Source organism: Dendrobates tinctorius, unplaced genomic scaffold, assembly GCF_039654945.1.
Source record: "Dendrobates tinctorius isolate UK_male_01 unplaced genomic scaffold, ASM3965494v1 ptg000015l, whole genome shotgun sequence".
Lineage (NCBI taxonomy): Eukaryota > Metazoa > Chordata > Amphibia > Anura > Dendrobatidae > Dendrobates > Dendrobates tinctorius.
The window spans coordinates 46,554,627-46,580,401 of NW_027361683.1; the positions used below are offsets into that span (position 1 = coordinate 46,554,627).

The window sequence follows — 25,775 nt, forward strand, 5'->3', positions numbered from 1 at the left end:
CACAACCAAAAGTTTTTCTCTGAAAAACCAGGGCAGACTACGCTAATGAAAGATGACATCATAACGGAACCTGGGGTCACCGTCCATGTGAAACCCTACAGAATCCCGGAAGCGCCGTGAAGCCGTTTCCTGAGAAGTCAAGGCAATGTTAGAGTTAGGGGTCATTGAGGAATCGCACAGTGCTTGGTCAGCCCGATTGTCTTAATTCCTAAACCGGACGGCACCAGCCGGTTCTGCAATGACTTCAGGAAACTGAATGCGGTCTCTAAATTTGATGCTTACCCTATGCCTCGGGTCGATGAGTTAATAGATCAGTTAGGGAAGGCCCGGTATATTACGACCCTAGATCTAACAAAGGGATATTGGCAGATCCCTCTGGCAGAGGCTGCCAGAGAGAAGACGGCGTTTGCTACACCGGAAGGTTTATTCCAGTATGTGTATATGCCGTTTGGACTGCACAGAGCGCTGGCGATATTCCAGAGACTGATGGATCGAGTCCTGAGGCCACATAGGCAGTACGCTTCGGCCTATTTGGGTGACATTGTCTTTTACAGCTTGGACTGGGAGACTCACCTCCAGAAAGTGCAAGCTGTGATTGAGGACCTGTGGGGGACAGGTCTAACTGTGAACCCAAAGAAATGTCACGTCGGGCTAGAAGAAGCCCAGTATTTGGGTTACATAATTTGGAGGGGTATTGTTAAACCCCAGGTCGATAAAATTCAAGCGGTTCAGGACTGGCCGCAACAAGTTAACAAAAAGCAGGTGCAAGCCTTTCTGGGGATCGCCGGCTATTATCGCCGGTTCATTCCCAATTTTTCAGCCATTACTAACCCCCTGATGGATCTTACCAAATGGATAGATTCCGTCATGGTTAAATGGAACTTAGCGGCTGAAGAAGCCTTCCATAGCCTAAAACGGGCACTTTGCTCTCAGCCCGTACTGGTGACTCCGGATTTCCGCAGCGAGTTTGTGGAAAAAAATGATGCCTCTGAGACCAGTATCGGGGCCATACTGTCACAAGAGAGGGACAGAGTGGAACACCCAGTTCTCTATCCCAGCAGGAAGCTGAATAAGCATGAGCAAAAGTATCCAGTAGTAGAAAAAGAGTGCCAAGCCATTAAGTGGGCTATAGAGTCCCTCAAATATTACCTGGTGGGCAGAAAGTACAGGCTGATGACTGACCATGCCCCTCTCAAGTGGATTCACTTACACAAGGAACGGAATAGCCGAGTGACCCGGTGGTTCCTTGCCCTGCAGGCCTACACTTTTACGGTGGAGCACCGCCCAGGGGTACAGATGGGGAATGCGGATGCCCTGTCCCGAGTGCACTGTTTGGCGGATGTCATTGCTCGACTGGAGTGGTATGAGCAGGGGGGGGATATGTGAGAATTATGGGGGAATAGTGGATGAGGGCAGGTATATCTCACCCAGATACCTTTCCTATGTTGCCTAGTCTGGCCAGTATTTCACCTCGTGACTAATGAGTAATGGGAAGCGGATATAAAATGATGCGGTGTGGTGTTTTAGTTGCTCAGCCTGGGTAACTCAGAGAGCATGTCTGTGTGAGCAACACTTGTGAGTGAAAGCTGTGCTTACGGTAATGCTGTTTGGCGGGCTGGGAGAATCCCTCCAGTTGTAGTTAGTATGGACCCTGTTTAGTTAGTGCCGGACAGGCAAGGATTTGTTTTATGTTTTATTTCCTGTATGTTTTGCTTTCACCTGAAATAAACCTGACCCAGCGTCAGTTATGACCGAATCCCGGTTGTGCACCTGAGTTTCATGCTAAACCCACGTGGCCTTTGACTGCAGCAAAAGTGATCCCGGAGTGTTTTATCACAGCTCTGACTCATAGCTAATAGTTATCTTTATAATGAAATAATGTGTAAGGGAATGCTATCTAGACTTTTTACAATAATGTGTGTTTTGAGTGGGTGATGAAGAAAGGAAACAAATTTGTGGATTCTTCATGACTTTGGCTGCATAGCTCAGTAAAGGGGTTGTACCACAGTTGTTGCTATGGAGCCACTTTACCTGATACTTCTGCTTGTTTCAAGTAAATGCGATGAGCTGCAGTACAAGGCAAGGGATGCGATATGGCACTCTCATTGTACTGCTCCACATGGGTCCCAGGGTTCACCCATACTGATCAAACATTGATGGTACTTTACATAGTTATTCTGAACATGAAAAGCTATCAGCAATACTTTCTGATCAGTAGGAGTCTGACTGCTGGGTTTGGAAATGCCCCATTGAAATGGAACTACTGTCCTATTTATTCTCTAAGGACTGCTAGTTGCAGCTGAGTACAGTACTTGCCCATTCCTAACATCCCCAAGGAGAGGGAATAGAGCAGTATGTTCATGCTCCTTTCTGATAGCTTTTCAGAGCCCCATTCTTACAATTTCTGATTGTCACTGCAGTCAGACCCTCATTGATCATGTGGATCATTTTCAAAGCTGGAAATAACTCTTTCACACCCCTTCACATGAAGCCTCTTTTTGTCTTTCTGACAAGGCCAATTTTGCCAATTCTGACCAGTGTCACCTTATGAGGTATTAACTCTGGAACACTTCAATGGATCCTAGTGATTCTGAGATTGTTTTTTGTGACATACTGTACTTCATGACAGGGTTAAAATTTCTTTGATACAACTTGCGTTAATTTGTGAAAATATCAGAAACTTAGTAAAACTTTAGAAAATTTAACAATTTTTAAACTTTTAATTTTTAAATCAGAGTTATGTCAAGCAAAATAGTTAATAAATAACATTTCCCACATGTCTACTTTATATCAACACAATTTTAGAAACATATTTTTTTATTAGCAAGTTATAAGGGTTAAAAGTTGACTATCGATTTCTCATTTTTACAATAAAATTTACAAAACCATTTTTCTTAGGGACCACATCACATTTGAAGTGACTCTGAGGGGTCTACATGATAGAAAAAAAAACAAATTTACACTGTTCTAAAAACTGCACCCCTCAAGGTGCTCAAAACCACATTCAAAACATTTATTAACCCTTCAGGTACTTCACAGGAATTATTGGAATGTGGAAGGAAAAAATTTACATTTTACTTGTTTTCACAAAAATGGACCCAATTTTTTTTTTCAGAAAAGTAACAGGAGAAAATAGACCACAAAATTTCTTATGTGATTCTCATGAGCATACCGATGCCTTATATGTGGGGGAAAGCTACTGTTTGTGTGAACAGCAGTTTTTGGAAAGGGAAGGAATGTGGTGAGCACTTCGAAAGGTGCTTGTTTATAGTATTGAAAATAAAAAATCACATTTTTCCCATAATGTTCTTTTAGTATCAATTTTTTTTATTTTCACAAGGATAACAGGAAACATTCCACCATACAATTTGATGAGCAATTACTTATGAGTACGTCGATTCGCAATATGTGGAGGAAAACTTCTGTTTGAGTACATGGCAGGGCTCAGAAGGGAAGGGGCGCCATTTGATTTTTTGAATACAAAATTTGCTGGAATCATTAGTGAATGCCATGTCGAATTTAGAGAGCCCCTGGTGTGCCTAAAGATTGGAACCCCCCCACATTTGACCCCATTTGGAAACTAGACATCTCAGGGAACTTATCAAGATGTATGGTGGGCAATTTGAACTCCAGGTGCTAAGAAAAAGCTTATAATGTTGAGCCATGGAAATAAAAAAAAATCATATTTTTTCCCCAAAAATGTTTTTTAGCCCCAATTTTTTATTTTTACAATGGTGGGAGGAAAAAATTCACTATACAAGTTGTTGTGTAATTTCTTTTGAGAACACCAATACCCAATGTGTGTAGGAAAACTACAGCTTGGCAGGCAGGGCTCAGAAATATTTTGGAGAAGCCCTGATGTGCCTAGCAGTGGAAAACCCCCACAAGCGACCTCATTTTGTGAACTAGACCTCTCAAGGACTCTCTCTAAAAGTCTGAGCACCTTGAAACCACAGGTGCTTCACAGAATTTTACAACATTGAAGAAGCATCATATTGGAGTTCAGATTTTCCTGGCTTGATTTCAAGGTTCCATGCCATATTGGTAGAGGCCCAGAGGTGCCAGAACAGCAGAACCCCCTATAAGTGACCCCATCTTATAAATTACACATCTCAATGAATTCATCTACGGTTGCAGTGATCATGTTGACACCACAGGTGTGTCACAGAATGTTATACCACTGGGCAATGAAGAAAAAAATAATTACATTTTTACCACCGAGATTTTGTTTTATCCCCATATTTTACATTATCACACTGGGAAATAGGTAAAAATGGCACAAAAATTTGTCCCACAATTTCGGCTGAATTTATAAATACACCATGTGTGGTTGTTTGTGGACTCCATCGACTGAGCCCCTAAGCGCTAAAAGAGTTTAATCACCCCTGAAGTGACCACATTTTGGAAATTATACCCCTTTGGGAATTTATCTAAATGTGTAGTTATGATTTTGACTCCATGGGTGTTTTTCAGAAACAAGCAGCAGTGAATGTTGTAAAGTGAAAGTTGTAATCACCAGCACGTTATATAGTGCCCAGTACATTGTGGGGCCCATCTCATGCTTCTGGAGATTAGGTGGGCTGTCAATGTTACAGAAATGCCAAACATGTGGATGCTAAATAGGGTTTAGGCATACTGTGGGACTCAGAAGGGAGGGGGCATTTGGATTTGGGATCCCAGAATTTGCATAATTTCTTTTAGGGGCAGAGAGCTATAGCACTTTTCCAGAGCCTTTGTACTACCAGTAACATGGAAACTCCCTTTATTTCTATTAACAGATGAATGGGCATTTGCTTTTTTTGTGGATTGAGTTGGGAAGATTTTACATAACATTTGGGATTACATTTATCATGCGCTAATCACTGAGCACTTATATTGGGGTTTCCATCTAAATCTCTAAGTGACATGATTCAGATGAAACCCACAAGGGATCCATTCCCTATAATGAGGCAGCAGAGTTACTCTGAACTCCATCTAGCCTCTGTTCAGCGGTGTATTTATTTCCAGAATTACATAAAACTGTGGCAGATTGCGCTTTTAGGCACGCCTAAAAAGACGTCATCCACAGTGCTTCCATATAGGGAATCTTCTGCCAAGGGTTCCGTCTAAGTCACGTATTTCAGACATTTACATGGAAATCTTGGTGAAAGCTCTTGGCGCAGAGCACAAGATAGATGTGAGCCGAGCCTTACAGCTCTTTGGGAGGCAGAATGAAAAAATCAACAGCAGGTCAAGAATTGTTTCTGTTTATTTTTTACGCCGTTCCGCGTGCAGCATAAGTGATTAGACAACTTTATTCTTTGGGTCAGTGCGATTACAGCGATACCAGATTTATATCTTTTTTTAATGCTTGGCTGCTGTTACACACTAAAAGACACTATTTATTGCAAAAACTTGTGCATCCCCATTTCTTGATAGCTATAATTTTTCCATACTTTGGCCGACAGAGTCATGTGATAGCTTGTTTTTACAGGACAAACTGACATTTTTATTGGTACCAATTTTGGGTACATGAAATTTTTTTCCACTATGATTTTTGAGAGGCAGAATGAACAAAAAACAGCAATTCAGGAATTACTTTTTGGAGGTTTGTTTATGCTATCCCGCTAGTACGATTATAGTGATACCACATCTTTATATCTTTATAGTTTTGATGCTTTTACACAATAAAAACTATTTTATAAAAAAATATATTTTTGCATTGCGTTATTCTGAGAGCTATAATTTTTTTAATTTTTTGCTGATGGAGCTGTACAGAGGCTTGTTTTTTATGGGACAAGATGATATTTTCAGAGATGCCATTTTTATTATCATTTGTCTTTTTGATCGCATTTGATTCCACTATTTGCTTGGTGGTATAATGATAAAGCATTATTTTTTGCCTATTTTTTTATTTATTTTTAATGGTGTTTAAAGGGATGCAGGGATACCAAATATGTGTACTTTTTTTGTTTTTGTTTTTACATACCGTAAATAAATGTATTTATTGGATTAATATTTTTTCTCTTTTTTTTGTTTTATACAGTGGGGCAAAAAAGTATTTAGTCAGTCAGCAATAGTGCAAGTTCCACCACTTAAAAAGATGAGAGGCGTCTGTAATTTACATCATAGGTACACCTCAGCTATGGGAGACAAACTGAGAAAAAAAAATCCAGAAAATCACATTGTCTGTTTTTTTTTTCATTTTATTTGCATATTATGGTGGAAAATAAGTATTTGGTCAGAAACAAAATTTCATCTCAATACTTTGTGATATATCCTTTGTTGGCAATGACAGAGGTCAAACATTTTCTGTAAGTCTTCACAAGGTTGCCACATACTGTTGTTGGTATGTTGGCCCATTCCTCCATGCAGATCTCCTCTAGAGCAGTGATGTTTTTGGCTTTTCGCTTGGCAACACGGACTTTCAACTCCCTCCAAAGGTTGAGATCTGGAGACTGGCTAGGCCACTCCAGGACCTTGAAATGCTTCTTACGAAGCCACTCCTTCGTTGCCCTGGCGGTGTGCTTTGGATCATTGTCATGTAGAAAGACCCAGCCACGTTTCATCTTCAATGCCCTTGCTGATGGAAGGAGGTTTGCACTCAAAATCTCACGATACATGGCCCCATTCATTCTTTCATGTACCCGGATCAGTCGTCCTGGCCCCTTTGCAGAGAAACAGCCCCAAAGCATGATGTTTCCACCACCATGCTTTACAGTAGGTATGGTGTTTGATGGATGCAACTCAGTATTCTTTTTCCTCCAAACACGACAAGTTGTGTTTCTACCAAACAGTTCCAGTTTGGTTTCATCAGACCATAGGACATTCTCCCAAAACTCCTCTGGGTCATCCAAATGCTCTCTAGCAAACTTCAGACGGGCCCGGACATGTACAGGCTTAAGCAGTGGGACACGTCTGGCACTGCAGGATCTGAGTCCATGGTGGCGTAGTGTGTTACTTATGGTAGGCCTTGTTACATTGGTCCCAGCTCTCTGCAGTTCATTCACTAGGTCCCCCCGCGTGGTTCTGGGATTTTTGCTCACCGTTCTTGTGATCATTCTGACCCCACGGGGTGGGATTTTGCGTGGAGCACCAGATCGAGGGAGATTATCAGTGGTCTTGTATGTCTTCCATTTTCTAATTATTGCTCCCACAGTTGATTTCTTCACTCCAAGCTGGATGGCTAATGCAGATTCAGTCTTCCCAGCCTGGTGCAGGGCTACAATTTTGTTTCTGGTGTCCTTTGACAGCTCTTTGGTCTTCACCATAGTGGAGTTTGGAGTCAGACTGTTTGAGGGTGTGCACAGGTGTCTTTTTATACTGATAACAAGTTTAAACAGGTGCCATTACTACAGGTAATGAGTGGAGGAAAGAGGAGACTCTTAAAGAAGAAGTTACAGGTCTGTGAGAGCCAGAAATCTTGATTGCTTGTTTCTGACCAAATACTTATTTTCCACCATAATATGCAAATAAAATGAAAAAAAAACAGACAATGTGATTTTCTGGATTTTTTTTTCTCAGTTTGTCTCCCATAGTTGAGGTCTACCTATGATGTAAATTACAGACGCCTCTCATCTTTTTAAGTGGTGGAACTTGCACTATTGCTGACTGACTAAATACTTTTTTGCCCCACTGTATTTAGTGATTTTTCTTGCATATTTTTACCTTTTTTTTAATAACTTTTCTGCTTACTTTTTTACATTGTCCCAGGATGGGACAACAGTTTACCACTGATTTGTACTACAGGAACAAGAAAAGCGCAAATAGGGTCTTATCCGATGATTTCAATGAAGTTTCCAAGGAAACATGTTTCATTGATTAACTACTTTTTAACAATTTTTAATAATTTTTTAATGATCTTTTTTATATTATATTTTGTATCTAAAACATTAATATTTAATTCATTTTATCAGGTATGTTTGATTTTTAATTTCCTGGTTGCTCCTTTATAATTATACACAGTTTGAAATGATTTTCTATGACAATTTATCTTTTTCAATCATCATATTTTTATATGGATATTTTTGATGCATCTTTATATAATATCGTTTTTTATTCAAAACTGTTCTTGTGATTTGTTCCAACACGGGGAGCCATCCTGTTGCTATCCTGTTTTTTTCTTGGCTGTGGGTCGGTCCGTTGTGATTGACGCCACAACTGATCATGATCTTTGACAGATGTTTTAGTGTATGGTAGGAAAGATTAACCCCTTCTTTCCTCTTTTTTCTCCTTTTGGTTAGATTGATTCTTCCTCTTTATATAAATCCGGCATATATTTTGTTTAAGCTACCTTTTATGGTACAAATATGGTTAAAATATTAATTAATGAATATATACACAAAATTATTTATAAACATATATTTTTATTTTTACACCTTCTAATGGATATATATTCATTCATATATATTTTTTAATATATTTTTTAATAAATACATTTTTAGTTAATATTCTCATAATAAAAATTCCCTTGAAGATCTGCACCAGTCCTGGTGTAATGGTTAGAGCTTCTGTTCTTCTTTTTTTTTTTTTTTTCAAGTGGGATCATTTTTTCGGACATAATAAAAAAAATAAAAAAAATTTTCCATACATTTATTATATATATTTTTTTCTTCTCTTTCTTCTTTTTTAAATTTTATCTGTGAATGAATAAAGGAATTTTGTTATTTTATATAGAAATTGAAGATTATGTTTTAACATGTGATAGATCCAAACGTCATTTGAACTTTGACTTCTTGTAAAAAATATGTGACTATTGACACCAAATTTCAAAAATGGAGTGTATTTAGTCTGGAAACAACGCTATTTTTTCATGTTTGTCATCCCCTGAGGAAAAAGTAACTTTTACTTCGAAACGCGTTGGGAATAAAACATCAGTTTTTCATCTCAACTGGAATTGTCTATTGTTAAGCAGCGCATGAAGTCCATAAAAAAGTTCCATAGGTTTTGTTTTAACAATTTACCACTGACTGATCACTGATCTAATGCTCTGCAATGCATTAGATCAGCATCTTTCACACAGGAAAGAAGTGTGTCAGCTCACCATCCCTGGGTGAACCAGCGGTCATCCTTCGGCCCGGGGACACTGTCCCTGGATGACCCAGTAGCCATCGTTCGGCCCGGAGTCACCATAGAGACCATTGACACAACACAATCAGGTTGTGCCGGTGAGAGCAGAGAGAGAGCTCCCTGCCTCTGCGGTTCTCCTTGATGTCACTGCCACTATTGACAGCGGCATAAGAGTGGTTAAAAGTTCGAGATCCATGCTATCCTGGATCGTGGGTGATGCAGCAAGGTCTCAGCTCCCATATAGAACTGACATCCGCATCCAATTGCGGCAGTACTAAGAGTGAGCCCGAGTGGTCATCACGCCATATAAATATACAGTGGTTAACGGGAATACAGCTCCTGCAGTGCTGTATTTATATTTCTCATGCCGGGAAGGGATTAAAGAGGACCTGTCCCCATGTCAAACGTGGTTTGATTTTCCTGTAATTTTATTACATGAATATTCTGTTTTTTTTTTTCCTTAATTCTACCATATGTTTCCAGAGATATGGACATTATATTTAGGGCTGCTTTTTACCGTCTTTACCAAGGTGTCATTGCTATCATTGTAATAATGGATAGCAGTCTAAAGTAAAGACATGTCGATAGAAAGTCCTTTGGGCAACTCCCTCTTAGGGTACCGTTACACATAGCGATGCACCAGCGATCCCGACAATGATATGGATCGCTGGTGCATCGCTAAGTGGTCGCTAGTGATCTGTCACGCAGGCAGATCTCACCAGCGACATCGCAGGGGTCGGGGTCGCTACTTACCTGTCAGACGCGGCGATCCTGACGTCCTCCTGCCCGCGTCCACGCGTCGCGTGGTCCAGGAGCTTCTCGCGCGACCAACGATGAGCAGCGGGGGAGCCGGTCGGAGGTAAGTATCACATGCTTAATCGGTGACTTTACAGCGATATTGCTAGCGATATCGCAGTGTGTAACAGGAGCTTTAGTAAAGATGAGTTGATTAGTACTAACTTAAAAATACCATATGTGAAGAAACCAGATTATATCTTAATTACCCAGACGACTGTGTTTTTTGCAGGCCAAGGGGAGTTGGTTTTTCTATCTGTATATTGGCTTGTGGATTTAAGTGTTTATGTCTGATGGGTTAAAAAAAGACAGTCTTGCAAGCTGATATACTATTTAACATACTGTGTAAAGGCCCCGTAACTCACTGCGAGATCGCCAGCGATATCACTGTGTGTGACATGTATCAGCGACCGGCCCCCCTGCCAGGTATCGCTGATCGTGCTCGAACGTCCTGGGCCATTTTTTGATCATTGGTCTCCCACTAGCCAGCGCGCATCGCTGCGTGTGACAGCGAGAGACCAACGATCAGCGACACTGGGATCTGGTTTCCAGTGTAAACAGCGGCTCTTAGTTACCCGCTGCTTACCTTGGAAACCAGCTTGCTCGCTGGTCCTGATCGCTGTTGGGTCTGTCTATGTGACAGCTCACCAGCAATTAGCTAACTATGTCCCAGCGATCCCATCCATGTCGGATCATTGGTGGGATCGCTGGGACATTGATGCGTGTAACGGGGCATTAAGTCTGTAATACTGACTGTACATAGTGTGTGTTTAACTTTGTCTATTGATGTGTTATGATATGCTAATTGTGCATTGTATTATGAACCTAGTAAAGAGGTTACAGAATGTGAGGGTGTACTGATGGACACTGGATAATTCTAAAAATAGCTTACCTGCCTGGGGTATAAAAAGATCCTGAGAAGGAGAGACCAGATATTATCTCATCTCAGCACACAGAGAGCTACTAGTCTGCACAACACTCAACGGATGAGAGATAGGACTGCAGCCAATTCATCATGGCACCATCACGAGGGACACGGATCTATGATTCTAAGGGAAATAACCTAGGAGTGATCGGCTCCGGGTGGAAGGACACAGATCTGATCCAGTTATCATCTCTGACGCATGGATATGTTTGGCGAAAGCCAGGTTTTGGGACCTGCTGGTCGCCTGGTTCCATGGAGATGGTCAGATAAGCCAGGTGGTGATTCTCATGTCAACTGGCTTTGGACCTTGTATAGACAGTATGGACTGTCCCCTCACTACGCTTGTTGTTATCTCTTCTCTGTGGGTATATCACAGGTGGAATAGCAACCCTGGGAGCTGTGATGTGTCAACTGGCTTTAGACCTTGTATGGACACTATGGACTGTTCTCAGTCATCTCCCTACGCTTGTCAATATCTCTTCTCTGTGTGTATATCACAGGTGGAATATCGACCCTGGGAGATCTGACGTAACACCTACCGTCATCCAGGCGAGTCAGCGGAAGGGTTAGGCCCTGTAATGTGCACCATGTTGGGGGTAACTGCTGGGATTCTTCTGCTTGCTATTGGGTGTTGTGGTTCAATAAAGTTTTGCAACACTGTTTTACCCTAACCCTGTGTTGTCTGTGTAGTATGTTGCCCACAGGGAGAGCGGACGTTCAGTGGTATGAGCCCTTGTCCATGCAGTCTTTCTAAAGGCAGCCAGGTCAGCAGACAAGAGCACCCACTGACCCCATTTCTCCACACCATATGTCTAAAAGTGTATGTTGAATTAAAAAAAACAGATTAAGAAACAAAGAAAAATGCAGTTTCTGGGTAGCAGCAATAATTAACTTCTTAGCGACTGCCGATACACCTTTTAACAGTGGTAGTTAGGGGTACTTAAACCACAGAGCCGCTAATTAATGGCGGTGTGTAAAAAGTGTATGGCTCCCCCCAGAGTTGGATTTTCTCTGGGGTCTTGGCTGCCGGGGGTAGCCGAGACCCCAGAGAACATGATTCGGGTCGGTTTTTACCGATCCCGGTTTTGTAATCGCCATTACTAACTGTATAACGGCGACCTAAATAAAAAAATTCCGTTGTTCCATTTAATTTCGATCACATCAGAGGATAGAGAAACAGGGTCCCCAATCCCCCCGGTACCTCCCGGTGCTCCTCAGCCCGCGTGCTTCCCCCATGGGCATCGCCATCTTCTACCGGGAAAAAAATGGCAGGCACATGCGCAATGCACCTGCCAAAATCTGCTGGTCGGCACCCGGCAACAAAAGATTTTTTTTATTGGTTTATTTTGTTCACTCTGATAGACCCTATCACAGTGATCAAAATAAAAAAATAGTAAATAAACCCCCCCTTTATCACCCCCATAGGTAAGAAAAAATAATGAAATAAAGAAAATATATTTATTTTCATTTTTGCATTAGGGTTAGAGTTAGGCTAAAGTTAGGGTTAGGGTTGGAATTAGGATTATTGTTGAAATTAGGGTTAATCAGAAAACAGGTGAATTCCAGCAGGATCCACAGGAAATCTTGATCACTTAAAAAATAACTTTTATTGATTATCATAAAATTATGAACAAATATCATGTTCAATGCAAACATAGCACTAGCAGCACAACACATAGCAACATAATCCTACGCATTTCGACTCTAGGTCTTAATCATGGTATAAAGGTATAGGCATTGTTCACTTTTAAATAGTATACTTCCCATTCCAATCAGGTGTTATAATCATGACGAGTGTTTCAGGCTCAAGAAATAAACCAAATAGCTGCATATGGACACAAAATCATTAAAACTAAAACTTCCTTTGGCAAAGGAACTGATAAAAACATATTACATCCAAGAAAAATCCCAGCATGATATAAATTCACAATAGGAGAAAATAATTTGAAAAATATAAGCGGATTTTTTTTTCTTTTTTCCTCCTTTAATATTGTAAGATCAAATATTGTCTCTGATTTAAACCATTTGGTATTCTTGTTTCCAGAGTAAATATCCAGAAAGATTCTCTGTTTAAAAGTTTGCGGTTATGATCACCAACTCTATAGGGGCGATAAACTTTCTCAGTAGCACAAAATTTTATTCCGCTTACATCTCCCTTGTGAATTCTGGCAAAATGTTTAGAAACCGCTGATGAGGAAAATGCTTAGGAATTGGCAGCATCTGATATATGCCGTCTGAGCCTAGTTTTTAGCGCACAGGTAGTGCAGCCAACGTACTGCAATTTACACAAAACACATTCTACAAGATAAATCACATAATTATCATTACAATTAATGAAATCACGAATGTGGTATATATTAGAATTGTGTACAGATTGAAATTTATCAGTCTTATTAACATGGTGACACGCCATACATCGTTTTGCCACGCATAAAAAAAAACCCTGTATATTTAACCAGTAAAAAAAAATCCGCTTATATTTTTCAAATTATTTTCACCTATTGTGAATTTATATCATTCTGGGATTTTTCTTGGATGTAATATGTTTTTATCAGTTCCTTTGCCAAAGGAAGTTTTTGTTTTAATGATTTTGTGTCCATATGCAGCTATTTGGTTTATTTCTTGAACCTGAAACACTCGTCATGATTATAACACCTGATTGGAATGGGAAGTATACTATTTAAATGTGAACGATGCCTATACCTTTATACCATGATTAAGACCTAGAGTCGAAACGTGTAGGATTATGTTGCTATGTGTTGTGCTGCTAGTGCTATTTTTGCATTGAACATGATATTTGTTCATAATTTTATGATAATCAATAAAAGTTATTTTTTAAGTGATCAAGATTTCCTGTGGATCCTGGTGGAATTCACCTGTTTTCTGATTAACTCTTCCGAGGCTGCTCAGCCCAGTCTACGCAGGATCAAGCACTTGGAACTACAACAAATATGGGTGAGCTGATGAACTTTTTCTTTTTTCTGAAATTAGGGTTAGAGTTGTGATTAGGGTTAGGGTTGGGATTAGGGTTGTATTTGAGTTAGGGTTGGGATTACGGTTAGGTTTAGGGTTAGGGTTGGGATTAGGGTTAAGGCAGCACGGTGGCTCAGTGGTTAGCACTGCCGCCTTGCAGTGCTGGGGTCCTAGGTTCAAATCCCACCAAGGACAACATCTGCAAAGAGTTTGTATGTTCTCTCTGTGTTTGCGTGGGTTTCCTCCGGGCACTCTGGTTTCCTCCCACATTACAAAGACATACTAATAGGGAATCTAGATTGTGAGCCCCATCGGGGATAGTGCCGATAATGTGTGCAAATTGTAAAGCGCTGCGGAATGTGTTAGCACTATATAAAAATAAAGATTATTATTATTAAGGTTGGGATTAGGGTTGGGGTTAGGTTTGTGGTTAGAGTTATGGTTAGGGTTGGGGTTAGAATTGAGGGGTTTCCACTGTTTGGGCACATCAGGGGTCTCCAAACGCGCCATGGTGCGACCATTGATTCCAGCCAATTTTGCGGTCAAATGGTGCTCCCTCCTTTCTGAGCCCCGACGTGTGCCTAAACAGTGGCTTACCCCAACATATGGGGCATCAGCACATCAACTTTGGTGGTCTAATTTCTTCTGTTACCCTTGGGAAAATAATAAATTGGGGCTAAAAATATTGTTTTTGTGGAAAAAAAAGGATTTTTTATTTTCACGGCTCTGCGCTATAAAATTCTGTGAAACGCTTAGGGGTTCAAAGTGCTCACCACACATACACATGTGCTTTGTTGGTCTAATTTCTTCTGTTACCCTTGGGAAAATAAAAAATTGGGGCTAAAAATATTGTTTTTGTGGGAAAAAAAGGATTTTTTATTTTCATGGCTCTGCGCTATAAACTTCTGTGGGTTCAAACTTCTTAGGGGTTCAAAGTGCTCACCACACCACACATAAGCTCCGTGGGGGGTCTAGTTTCCAAAATAGGGTCTCATGTGGGAGGGTTATACTTTTTAGCCACATCAATGGCTCTGCAAATGCGACATGATGCCCGCAGACCATTCCATCAAAGTCTGCATTCCAAAACATCACTACTTTCCTTCCGATCCCCCGACGTGTTGCTAAACAGTGGTTTTTCCCCGCAAATGGGGTACCAGGGTACTCAGGACAAATTGGACAACAACTTTTGTGGTCTAATTTCTCCTGTTACAGTAGTGAAAATAAAAAATTGAGGGCTAAAAAATCATTTTTGTGTAAGAAAAAGATTTTTTTACTTTCATGGCTCTGCGCTATAAACTTCTGTGAAGCACTTAGGGGTTCAAAGTGCTCACCATACATCTAGATAAGCTCCTTGGGGGGGTCTAGTTTCCAAAATGGGGTCCCATGTGGGAGGGTTCTACTGTTTGTGCACATCGGAGGCTCTGCAAACACAACATAACGACCGCAGACCATTCCATCAATGTCTGCATTCCAAAACGGCGCTCCTTCCCTTTCAAGATCTGCCATGCACCCAAACAGTGGTTCCCCCCATATATGGGGTATCAGCATACACAGGACAAATTGCACAACAACTTTTGTGGTCTAAATTCTCCTATTACCCTTGTGAAAATAAAAAATAGCTAAAAAAAATCATTTCTGAGTAAAAAAAATGATTTTTTATTTTCACGGCTCTGCTTTATAAACTTCTGTGAAGCACTTGGGAAACACTGTGAAGCACACATCTAGATAAGTTCCTTAAGGGGTCTAGTTTCCAAAATGGTGTCAATTGGGGGGTTTCACTGTTTAGGCACATCAGGGGGTCTCCAAGCGCAACATGGCATCCGATCTCAATTCCAGACAAATCTGCATTGAAAAAGTCAAGCAGCGCTCCTTCCATTCTGAGCTCTGCTGTGCGCCCAAACAGTGGTTTACTCCCACATTTGGGGTATCGGAGTACTCAGGACAAATTGCACAAAACCTTTGAGGGTCTAATTTCTCCTGTTACCCTTTTCAAAATAAAAATTTGGAGGCGAAAAGATCATTTTTGTGATAAAAATATGATTTTTTATTTTCACGGCTCTACGTTATAAACTTCTATGAAGCACTTGGAGGTTTAAAGTGCTCACCACACATCTAGATAAGTTCCTTAAGGGGTCTAGTTTCCAAAATGGTGTCACTTGTTGGGGTTTCCACTGTTTAGGCACATCAGGGGCTCTCCAAATGCGACATGGCGTCCGATTTCAATTCCAGCCAATGTTTACCCCCACATATGGGGTATCGGCATATTCAGGAGAAATTGAACAACAAATTTTGTGGTTCATTTTCTCTTTTTACATTTGTGAAAATAAAAAAAATTGTTTCTGAAGTAAAATGTTTGTAAAAAAAAGTGAAATGCTAATTTTTTCCTTCCACATTGCTTCAGTTCCTGTGAAGCACGTAAAGGGTTAATAAACTTCTTGAATGTGGTTTTGTGCACCTTGATGGGTGCAGTTTTTTGAATGGTGTCAGTTTTGGGCATTTTCTGACATATTGCCCTCTCAAAGTGACTTCAAATGTCAGGTAGTCCCTAAAAAAATGGTTTTGCAAATTTTGTTGTAAAAATGAGAAATCGCTGGTCAACTTTTAACCCTTATAACTTCTTAACAAAAAACAATTTGGGTTCCAAAATTGTGCTGATATAAAGTAGACATGTGTGAAATATTATTTATTAAGTATTTTGTATGACAGCTGGGACGCCCTCACACCCAGGGCTGTGGGGTACTCGGTACCGGGCTCGGTGGATCTCAATGGAAGTTGTCACGGTAGCTGTGACCCGGCCCGTGTCCCTGGGCGCCCATTGTAAATGTTCAGTGTGAATGAATAAGTTGTGACACCACCTGTGGTGTTCGGCAATGTAGATCTTAGGCCGACGCTGCAGTCAGATCCTCTGGGACAGATGGTGTGGTGCAGCAGTGATGGTATATCCCTCCACAGGCAGGGCTGTAGTCCCAGGGCAGAGAAGATATGGTGACACTTAGATGGTGTAGTGTCAGGCACAGGGGAGGTAGCAGTGTCGGGCAGGTTGATGCAGGAATAAGTGGAGGACACCAGGGCATGTAGTTCCAAAGCTTTACTCACAGTCTGTCATGCAAACAGGTGCCTGCTTCTGTGCCGTGTCCTCCGGATCTGGGACTCAGTCAACCCCCAGGCCAGATGGAATACTCCTTTCCAACACTCCGCCAACTTGTGCCTTTCTGAACATCTCCTCTTATAGCGCCTTTAGATGAAGTACTCCTAGTACTGTGTTACACTGGAGTTCCTCCTCTCTGATGTTCCTATGAACTCTACTTGTACGGCAGACAGCTGTAGCCTGCTTCGGGGACTCCTTGCTACTAAGTCCTGGCTCACTATCCACTTGCTGTTGTGCCCCCAAGTCTTGTGCGGGAATAAAGTGGTCACTACTTCAATTCCTCCAGGGTCTGCTGCAGTACCATTAGTATCCGTACAACCTCGGGGACCAGGCCCCGGCCTTGCGCTTAGAACTTCTAGGAAGGGTTCTCTTCTCACCCACGTCCTCCGTTCTCTTTTACGCCTCACGCTCCGTACTAATCCTTTCTTTCTATGGAGAGTCAAGCTTTCAGTCTATGTTGCTCTCTCTTTCTCTCTCTCCCGTGCCAGCAGACCCAGATCACTGGGATCTGCTGCAGCACTTCCATCCATCTATCCCTCTCTCTATGGATCTTCTTCTCTCTCCAACCCACTACCGACTGACTGACTTAAACTCTTCCCGCTCCTTGAAATGTAATCTAACTCCACCCACCTCCCAGCACGTTTCGTGCTCCAAGCAGGGAGCCACCAATGGGTGCTTTGCTATACTCCAAGCAGGGAGCCGCCGAAGGTGCTTTGCTACACTACTTTGTGATGTGGGGTGCAGGTGTTGGAGCGTGGTCAGGAGTCTCCACCTTTCCTGGATGGTGGGGTACCACACCTCAGGAGCCTCAGGGGCGCCATACATATCTCTCTGATTTAAGGGCATAGAAATTAAAACTTTGAAAATTGCAAAATTTTAAAAATTTTCGCCATATTTCCATTTTTCAAATAAATAAATACAAGTCATATCAAATAAATTTTACCACTAGCATGAAGTAAAATATGTCACAAAAAAACAGTCTCAGAATCAGCGGGATCCATTAAAGCTTTCCAGAGTTATAACCTCATAAATTGACAGTGGTCAAAATTGTAAAATTGGCCTGGTCATTAATCTGCAAATTGGCTCTGTCACTAAGGGGTTAAATAAAAGCAAAAACTTGCCACATTTGACCTGGTGATAGCTCCTAGGCCAGCCATCTCAAAATGCTGGGCCCCATGCAGTTCAATGAGCACAGTCCCCTGCAACCATGGCTAATAGCGAAACTTTGAAGTTTCAGCTCAAGTTACCCTAATGCCTTATAGTCTTAGGCTCTGTGCACACGGTGCGGATTCTGCTGCGGATCCGCAGCGGATTTGCCGCTGCAGATCTGCAGCAGAACTGCAGGTGATGTACAGTACCATTATAGCCTATGTAAAAAAAAAAACGCTGTGCACACGCTGCGGTTTTTTCCGCGCGCTTTTTGTGCGGAAAAAAAAGGCAGCATGTCACTTCTTTTGTGTGGTTTTGCTGCAGCTTTCCACCTGCTCCATTCTACAAATCCGCAGGTGGAAAACCGCAGTGGAAAACCGCACAAAAACCGCAGTAAAACCGCAAAAAAAAAAGGAAGAAATCTGCAGGAAAAATGCAGGTCATTTGACCTGCGGATTTAGTAAAGTCCGCGTGGAAAAATCCACAGGAGGATCCGCACTGTGTGCACATAGCCTTATAGGCACATTTCCATCATTCATGCCAGGTTTTAGATAAACAAAAATAAAATATGGAGATTTGTCCATTTTTAGTCCAAGTCATTTATCAAAACCTCCAAACAAGTCAATGGGACCTTGAATATCACAGACAGCACACGCATACAATTGTTCAACCTGTTTTTAACATTCACATGGTCCTCTTAGTTAATCGGACTCATCAGGTCCACAAATTGCAAATGTGGCTGGTTCTTTGTGCCACTGCATATGCCCATCCACATAGTATACAGGCGCTGTCTACTATTTACATTCTCTAGTTGAAGTCCAAGTGGAAAAAAGCCCATGTGAAGTATAATTTAGGCGAACATTGGTCCATTGTTTATTTCTCATATGCACTGTACCACACGTACATGTTCCATCTGAACATACCCAAAAAGGGTAGTGGTAGGTTTGCAATGTTTTTTTTTGTTTTGGAATATGAGAAAATAAGGTAACTGATGGTAAAAACTGACGCGAAGACCAAATACTGATGAAAATCGAATACTTTTTTTTTTTCATGCAAGAGAAAAAACTAATAAGCCCAAGAAAGTTCCCTTCCCACACATTGCATTAAGGCTGCATTACTGTCCATTATTTTTTACTGTGATTTTCACTAATTATGGAAAAATGGCTTTATTTAATAATACAAAAAAGTTTTCTTAAATATCTTCCACAAATGGAGATACAAAATAGTTCTGTAAATTGTCTTGGTTGAGTATTTTAAATCCTCTGAATGTTAATTAATGTTGAGAATGGTAATCCACAGGAAAATCAATAAATCCTGAAAAAGCAAGCCAAGCACACAGTTTGTACACCTCTTTTTAGACTCTGTAAGCTGTTCTGCTACAGGTCTTGCACAACCCTGCCTGCTGTGATCACGTCTTGCCCCATGTTATTGCAGATGATAGAATGAGCAATATTCATGGGAGGTCAGGTTGTATAGACCAGGTAATAGAGCCAGCAAGCACAAGGGAAGGTGCATTTGGAGTGCTTTTGTGTGTGTGTGTGTGCGTGTGTGCGCGCGTGTGTGTGTGTGTGCGTGTGTGTGCGCGTGTGTGTGTGTGCGCGCGTGTGTGTGTGTGTGTGTGTGTGCGTGCGTGTGTTTATATATTTCAAGGTGCTATTTTTCACAAGGAAATAAACAGTAAATTCTGCCCCAAAATCACACAATTTAGTGTAATATATTACTGTGGATTAGTTGCAGAAAATTTCAATCCAATTTGTTACATTTGAATGCACCCGTACAGTTAAGTGCCCTTTACCCACAAAATATATTTATGAACAGACCCTCCTTCCCCAACATATACGGGTGATATTTTTTTTTATGGTATTTTTGATTGTATGTTGTTTTGATGTAGCTTTTGCTATTATATACAGTTGTGCTCAAAAGTTTACATACCCCGGCAGAATCTTTACTTTCTCGGCCTTTTTTCAGAGAATATGAATGATAGCACCAAAACTTTTTCTCCACTCCTGGTTAGTGGTTGGGTGAAGCCATTTATTGTCAAACTACTGTGTTTTCTCTTTTTAAATCATAATGACAACCCAAAACATCCAAATGACCCTGATCAAAAGTTCACATACCCTGGTGACTTTGGCCTGATAACATGCACAGAAGTTGACACAAATGGGTTTGGATGGCTACTAAAGGTAACATCCTCCCCTGTGACAAATGCCAGGAAAATTGTTTGGGATGCAAGGAAAAACCTACATATAACATCAGCTGAAATACTGGGACTCGCTGAAAACTAGCGGTGTGGCTGTGTCAAGATGCACAATAAGGGGGCACTTGAAGAAAAATGGGCATTTACAGATACAAATATCAGATGTACAGTGGTGACTTGAGCTAATTTAATCAGACAATGCTGAATATACAGTGATTTATTCGAAAAAAATGGTGCTCATGGTAAGTACATCCAAAATTCTGACTCCATTTGAATAGTAAATCTGCTTTAATAGTCTCAGGATCTTTTTCTTTAATTCCTACAGGTGCAGACACGGAGTGCAGATGAGCCAATGACCACTTTTGTGTTATGCAATGAGTGTGGACATCGTTGGAAGGTAAGATGTGCTTTGTTCAGAGTATGTTCACAGATTTGTTGCAGACTGTTCAGTCTTACCTCCCAGTTGGCGAAATTTAAAGGGGTGATAAATATTTAAATATTTGGCCAATAGAAAGAGAAGTATTCTTTACTATAATATGTAATAAACAGCATAGTAAGGTCATTCTTGGCAAATCGTGTGTATATATATACACAGCGGGTACGAAAAGTATTCAAACGTCTTTAAATTTTTCACTCTTTGTTTCATTGTAGCCATTTGCTAAATTCAAAAAAGTTCATTTTTTTCTCATTAATGTACACTCTGTACCCCATCTTGACTGAAATAAAACAGAAATCTAGAAATTTTTGCAATTTTATTAAAAATGAAAAAATGAAATATCACATGGTCATAAATATTTAAACCCTTTGATCAGAAACTCATATTTAAGTCACATGTCCATTTTCTTGTGATCCTCCTTGAGATGGTTCTACTCCTTCACTGGAGTCCAGCTGTGTTTAATTAAACTGATAGGACTTGATTTGGAAAGGCACACACCTGTCTATATAAGACCTCACAGGGAATGTCAGATCAAATGAGAATCATGAGGTCAACGGAACTGGCCAAGGAGCTCAGAGACGGAATTCTGGCAAGGCACAGATCTGGCCATGTTACAAAAGAATTTCTGCAGTACTCAAGGTTACTAACAGCACAGTGGCCTCCATAATCCTTAAATGGAAGAAGTTTGGGACCTGGCTGTCCAGCCAAACTGAACAATCGTGGGAGAAGAGCCTTGGTGAGAGAGGTAAAGAAGATCACTGTAGCTGAGCTCCAGAGATGCAGTAGGGAGATGGGAGAAAGTTCCACAAAGTCAACTATCACTGCAGCCCTCCACCAGTTGATCCTTTATGACAGAGTGGCCCGACGGAAGCCTCTCCTCAGTTCAAGACATATGAAAGCCCGCATAGAGTTTGCTAAAAAACACATGAAGGACTCCCAGACTATGAGAAATAAAATTCTCCCGTCTGATTAGATGAAGATAGCCCTTTTTGGAGACAACTAAGTGGCATGTGTGGAGAAAACCAGGCACGGCTCATCACCTGCCCAATACAATCCTGAGGCTATGTGCACACGTCCAGAATTCCCGCGGATTTTATGCATTTCTGCCACGTTTTATTTGCCGCAAAAACGCATAAAATAAGCAGCCCATTGAATTCAATGGCATTCAGCACATGCTGTGCTAATGCTGTGTATTTTTCCGCAGCAAAATCGCATCGCGGAAAAATACGCAGCAAGTTCATTCTTTGTGCGGAATCGCGGGAATTCCGCACACATAGGAATGTATTGTTCCGCTTACTTTCCGCATGTGGCTATGGCCACCAAGTGCAAATTAAGCAGAAAATGTGCGAATGGTACCCAGGATCGGGAGGAGAGGAGACTGTCCTCCATGCCCTGGGTACCATATCCCTGTAAAGAAAAAGAATTAAAATAAAAAATGATGTTATTCTCACCTTCCGGCGTCCTCCCGCCTGTCAGCCACGATCCCGGCATCTTCCGGTCCCAGTGATGCCTTGCGAAAATGACCCGAGATGACTTAGCGGTCTCGCGATACCATAGCGGTCTCGGGAGACCGCTACGTCATGAAAGGTCATTGTCGCAAGGCATCACTGGGACCGGAAGATGCCGGGAGCATCGCTGAGGCCTAGTGATGCTGCGAGGGACGCCGGAAGGTGAAAATAACACCATTTTTTAAATTATTTTTAACATTATATCTTTTACTACTGAGGCCACATAGGCAGCATCAATAGTAAAAAGTTGGTCACACTAGTCAAACACTATGTTTGACGAGTGTGACCAACCTGTCAATCAGTTTTCTAAGCAATGCTACATATTGTCATGATCTCCGTGCGGGTTTGACTCGCACACGTGGGGTTAATGTTTGGAACCAGTGCTGATGACTGGCATTTCTGGGGTTAAAGGTTGTGATCCCAGTGCAGGCTTACCTGCACACCTGGTGCTATGATTGTGGCCTCTCCCTGGTTCTGGGAGAGTCTTCTTATAGCCTCAGGACGCTCCCATCCCCGTCAGTTATACTTTCACCCTTGGCATTGTGTTGTGACCCCTGAGTGTGTTTGTACTGTGTTCTGGTTGCTTGATTCTCTGTGTACGACTCGGTCTGTTCTCTGGATATTGCTTTGGATTCTGCTTGGTACCTTCTATGTCTGTTTGCTTTTGACTTCTGCTTGGCTCTGACGATCCGTTCTATCTCATTCCTGGTACTTTACTGATATCTCTGTGTATGACCTCTGTTTTGCCTGACTCTGAGTATTTCTGTATAGTTTCCTGCCTTCTCTGAAAGCAGGACGCTAAGCCCCGCCCCCTTGCAGTCACACGACCGTAGGTCCTGTGACTGCTTGCTAAACTTCAGCGTCCGCAGGCCCTGTGTATCTGTACTTTCCGGCTGTACCTGACCCCGGGCCCCCCTACAGTGCGGGTGAGTCCCTGCTCAGCGGAGGCTGCACGCCGGCACTGACAGGATCCTGACATTATAACTGACCTCAGGCCATGTGCTTTCTTTTCCATGAAGTTCTCTGCTGCGGAAAGAAATTACGACGTAGGCAATAGAGAGCTTCTTGCGGTCAAATTGGCGTTTGAAGCATGGAGGCACTTTTTGGAGGGGGCTAGTCACCCAGTTACGGTGATCACGGATCACAAAAAATTTTCATACATTGAGTCTGCTAAAAGACTAACGCCCAAATAGGCCCGTTGGTCACTTTTTTCTCCCGTTTTCAGTTTACGATTACATTTCGTCCAGGGTCTAAGAATGTCAAGGCTGATGCCTTATCGTGCAGTTTTCAGCCGGTGTCGCCCCCTGAGCCACTGTCCTCCATTCTTCACCCTGGGGTTGTGATAGCAGAAGTCTCGTCTGAATTGGAACGGGAGATTCAGGGGGCCCAGTTGCGGGCCCCGGTGGCCAAGCCGGAGACGAAGTTGTTTGTCACAGAGCAACTTCGCCTGAATCTCTTGCAGGAGTTCCATGAATCCAAGCTGAGTGCTCATCCTGGTCTTTCAGCCACGCATCTGGCGGTGGCTAGGATCTTTTGGTGGCCTACCCTTGGTTCGGACATAAAAAAAATTCATTGTTGGATGTGGGGTCTGCGCTCGTTCTAAAAGCTCTCATAGCCGGCCCGCAGGGGAGCTGATGCCCTTGGCAGTGCCCGAAAGACCATGGACTCACTTATCCATGGATTTTGTTACCAATCTCCCTCCATCTAAGGGTAATACAGTGGTATGGGTAGTGGTGGACAGGTTTTCTAAGCAGGCACATTTTGTACCTCTGTCCGCACTATCGTCAGCTGAGACGTTGTCCAGGTTGTTTGTGCAGCATGTGATCCTGTTGCATGGGGTACCCCTGAATGTGGTGTCTGATCGTGGTGTGCAGTTTGTGGCTAAGCTTTGGCGTGCTTTCTACAAAAAATTAGGGATGTCTCTATCCTTTTCGTCTGCATACTATCCTGAGAGCAATGGTCAGACAGCGCGCACTAACCTGTCCCTGGAACAGATCCTCAGGTGTCTAACCTCTGTTAGACAAAATGACTGGTGCGATGCACTGCCGTTGGCTGAATTTGCCTTCAATAGTCGGGTGAGTCAATCCACGGGTATGACTCCTTTTTTGATCAATTATGGGTTCAGTCCTCATTTTGGTGAGTTTTCTCGTCTGGACTCAGGGTGTCCCGGGGCTGAGGGCTCTGTTCAGCAATTACAGAATACGTGGGCAGAAGTTCAGCGGAGTATATCTAGGTCTCAGGGCAGGTATAAGTTTTTCGCGGACAGGAAACGAACACCAGGGCCCACGTTTCAGGTTGGAGACAAGGTTTGGCTCTCCACGTGAAACATTAAGTTGAAGGTTCCTTCAGCCAAGTTAGGGCCCAAATTCATTGGCCCATAAAAGATTGTGAAAAAAATCAATCCAGTGGCATATAGGCTGTGCCTTCCACCCTCTTTCAAGATCCCTAAAGTCTTCCACATATCTCTACTGAAACCTTTTGAAGCATTCTGGGGAGACTCAGAGTCCCCTGCTCCTCCTGTTTTGTTTGAGGGGCAGGTGGAATACGAGGTTGGTCAAATCGTAGATTCCAGGTTGGTAAGGTGGTCGGTATAGTACATGGTTCATTGGAAGGGGTATGGACCGGAAGACAGGTCCTGGGTTCCGGCCCGGTTGATGCATGCTGATTGCCTGGTGCGGGCTTTCCATGCTAAGTACCCGGGCAAGCCTGGGGTTCCAGAGGCCCCCCGTTGAGAGGGGGGTACTGTCATGATCTCAGTGCGGGTTTGACTCGCATACGTGTGATTAATGTCTGGAACCAGTGCTGATAACTGGCATTTCTGGGGTTAAAGGTTATGATCCCAGTGCAGGCTTACCTGCACACCTGGGGCTATGATTGTGGCCTCTCCCTGGTTCTGGAAGAGGCTTCTTATAGCCTCAGGATGCTCCCATCCCCGTCAGTTATACTTTTGCTCTTGACATTGTGTGGTGACCCCTGAGTGTGTTTGTGCTGTGTTCTGGTTGGTTGATTCTCTGGGTACGACTCGGTCTGTTCTCTGGATATTGCTTTGGATTCTGCTTGGTAACTTCTATGTCTGTTTGGTTTTGACTTCTGCTTGGCCCTGACTATCCGTTCTGTCTCATCCCTGGTACTTTACTGATATCTCTGTGTATGACCTCCGTTTTGCCTGACTCTGAGTATTTCTGTATAGCATCCTGCCATCTCTGAAAGCAGGATGCTAAGCCCCGCCCCCTTGCAGTCACATGACCGTAGGTCCTGTGACTGCTTGCTAAACTTCAGCGTCCTCAGGTCTTGTGTATCTGTACTTTCCGGCTGTACCTGACACCGGGCCCCCCTACAGTGCGGGTGAGTCCCTGCTCAGCGGAGGCTGCACACCGGCACTTACAGGATCCTGACACATATCAGTTGGAAAGCGCTAGTATTCTGCAAGCTAATTACACTTGCAAAATGCTAGTTTTGCATGGGAAATATGCAGGAATTACGCATGCAGAATTCTAGCGTATTTCCTGCGACAGGGAGTTGCGGAATTCCCGCGGCAATTCCGCAACGTGTGCACTAAGAGAAGAATGAGTATACCGTGTCAGTAAAATCAATCT

General features: G+C 42.3%; 1 protein-coding gene across 1 annotated transcript in view; it reads left to right on the plus strand.

The window, feature by feature from the left end:
* The window catches only part of LOC141076975 (transcription elongation factor A protein 3-like), a 189,790-nt gene that overhangs the window by 138,947 nt on the left and 25,068 nt on the right, over positions 1–25,775 (plus strand). The window contains exon 14 of the mRNA XM_073564148.1: positions 20,561–20,632. Coding sequence (XP_073420249.1) covers positions 20,561–20,632 — 72 coding nt within the window. The remainder of the gene's footprint in view (positions 1–20,560; positions 20,633–25,775) is intronic.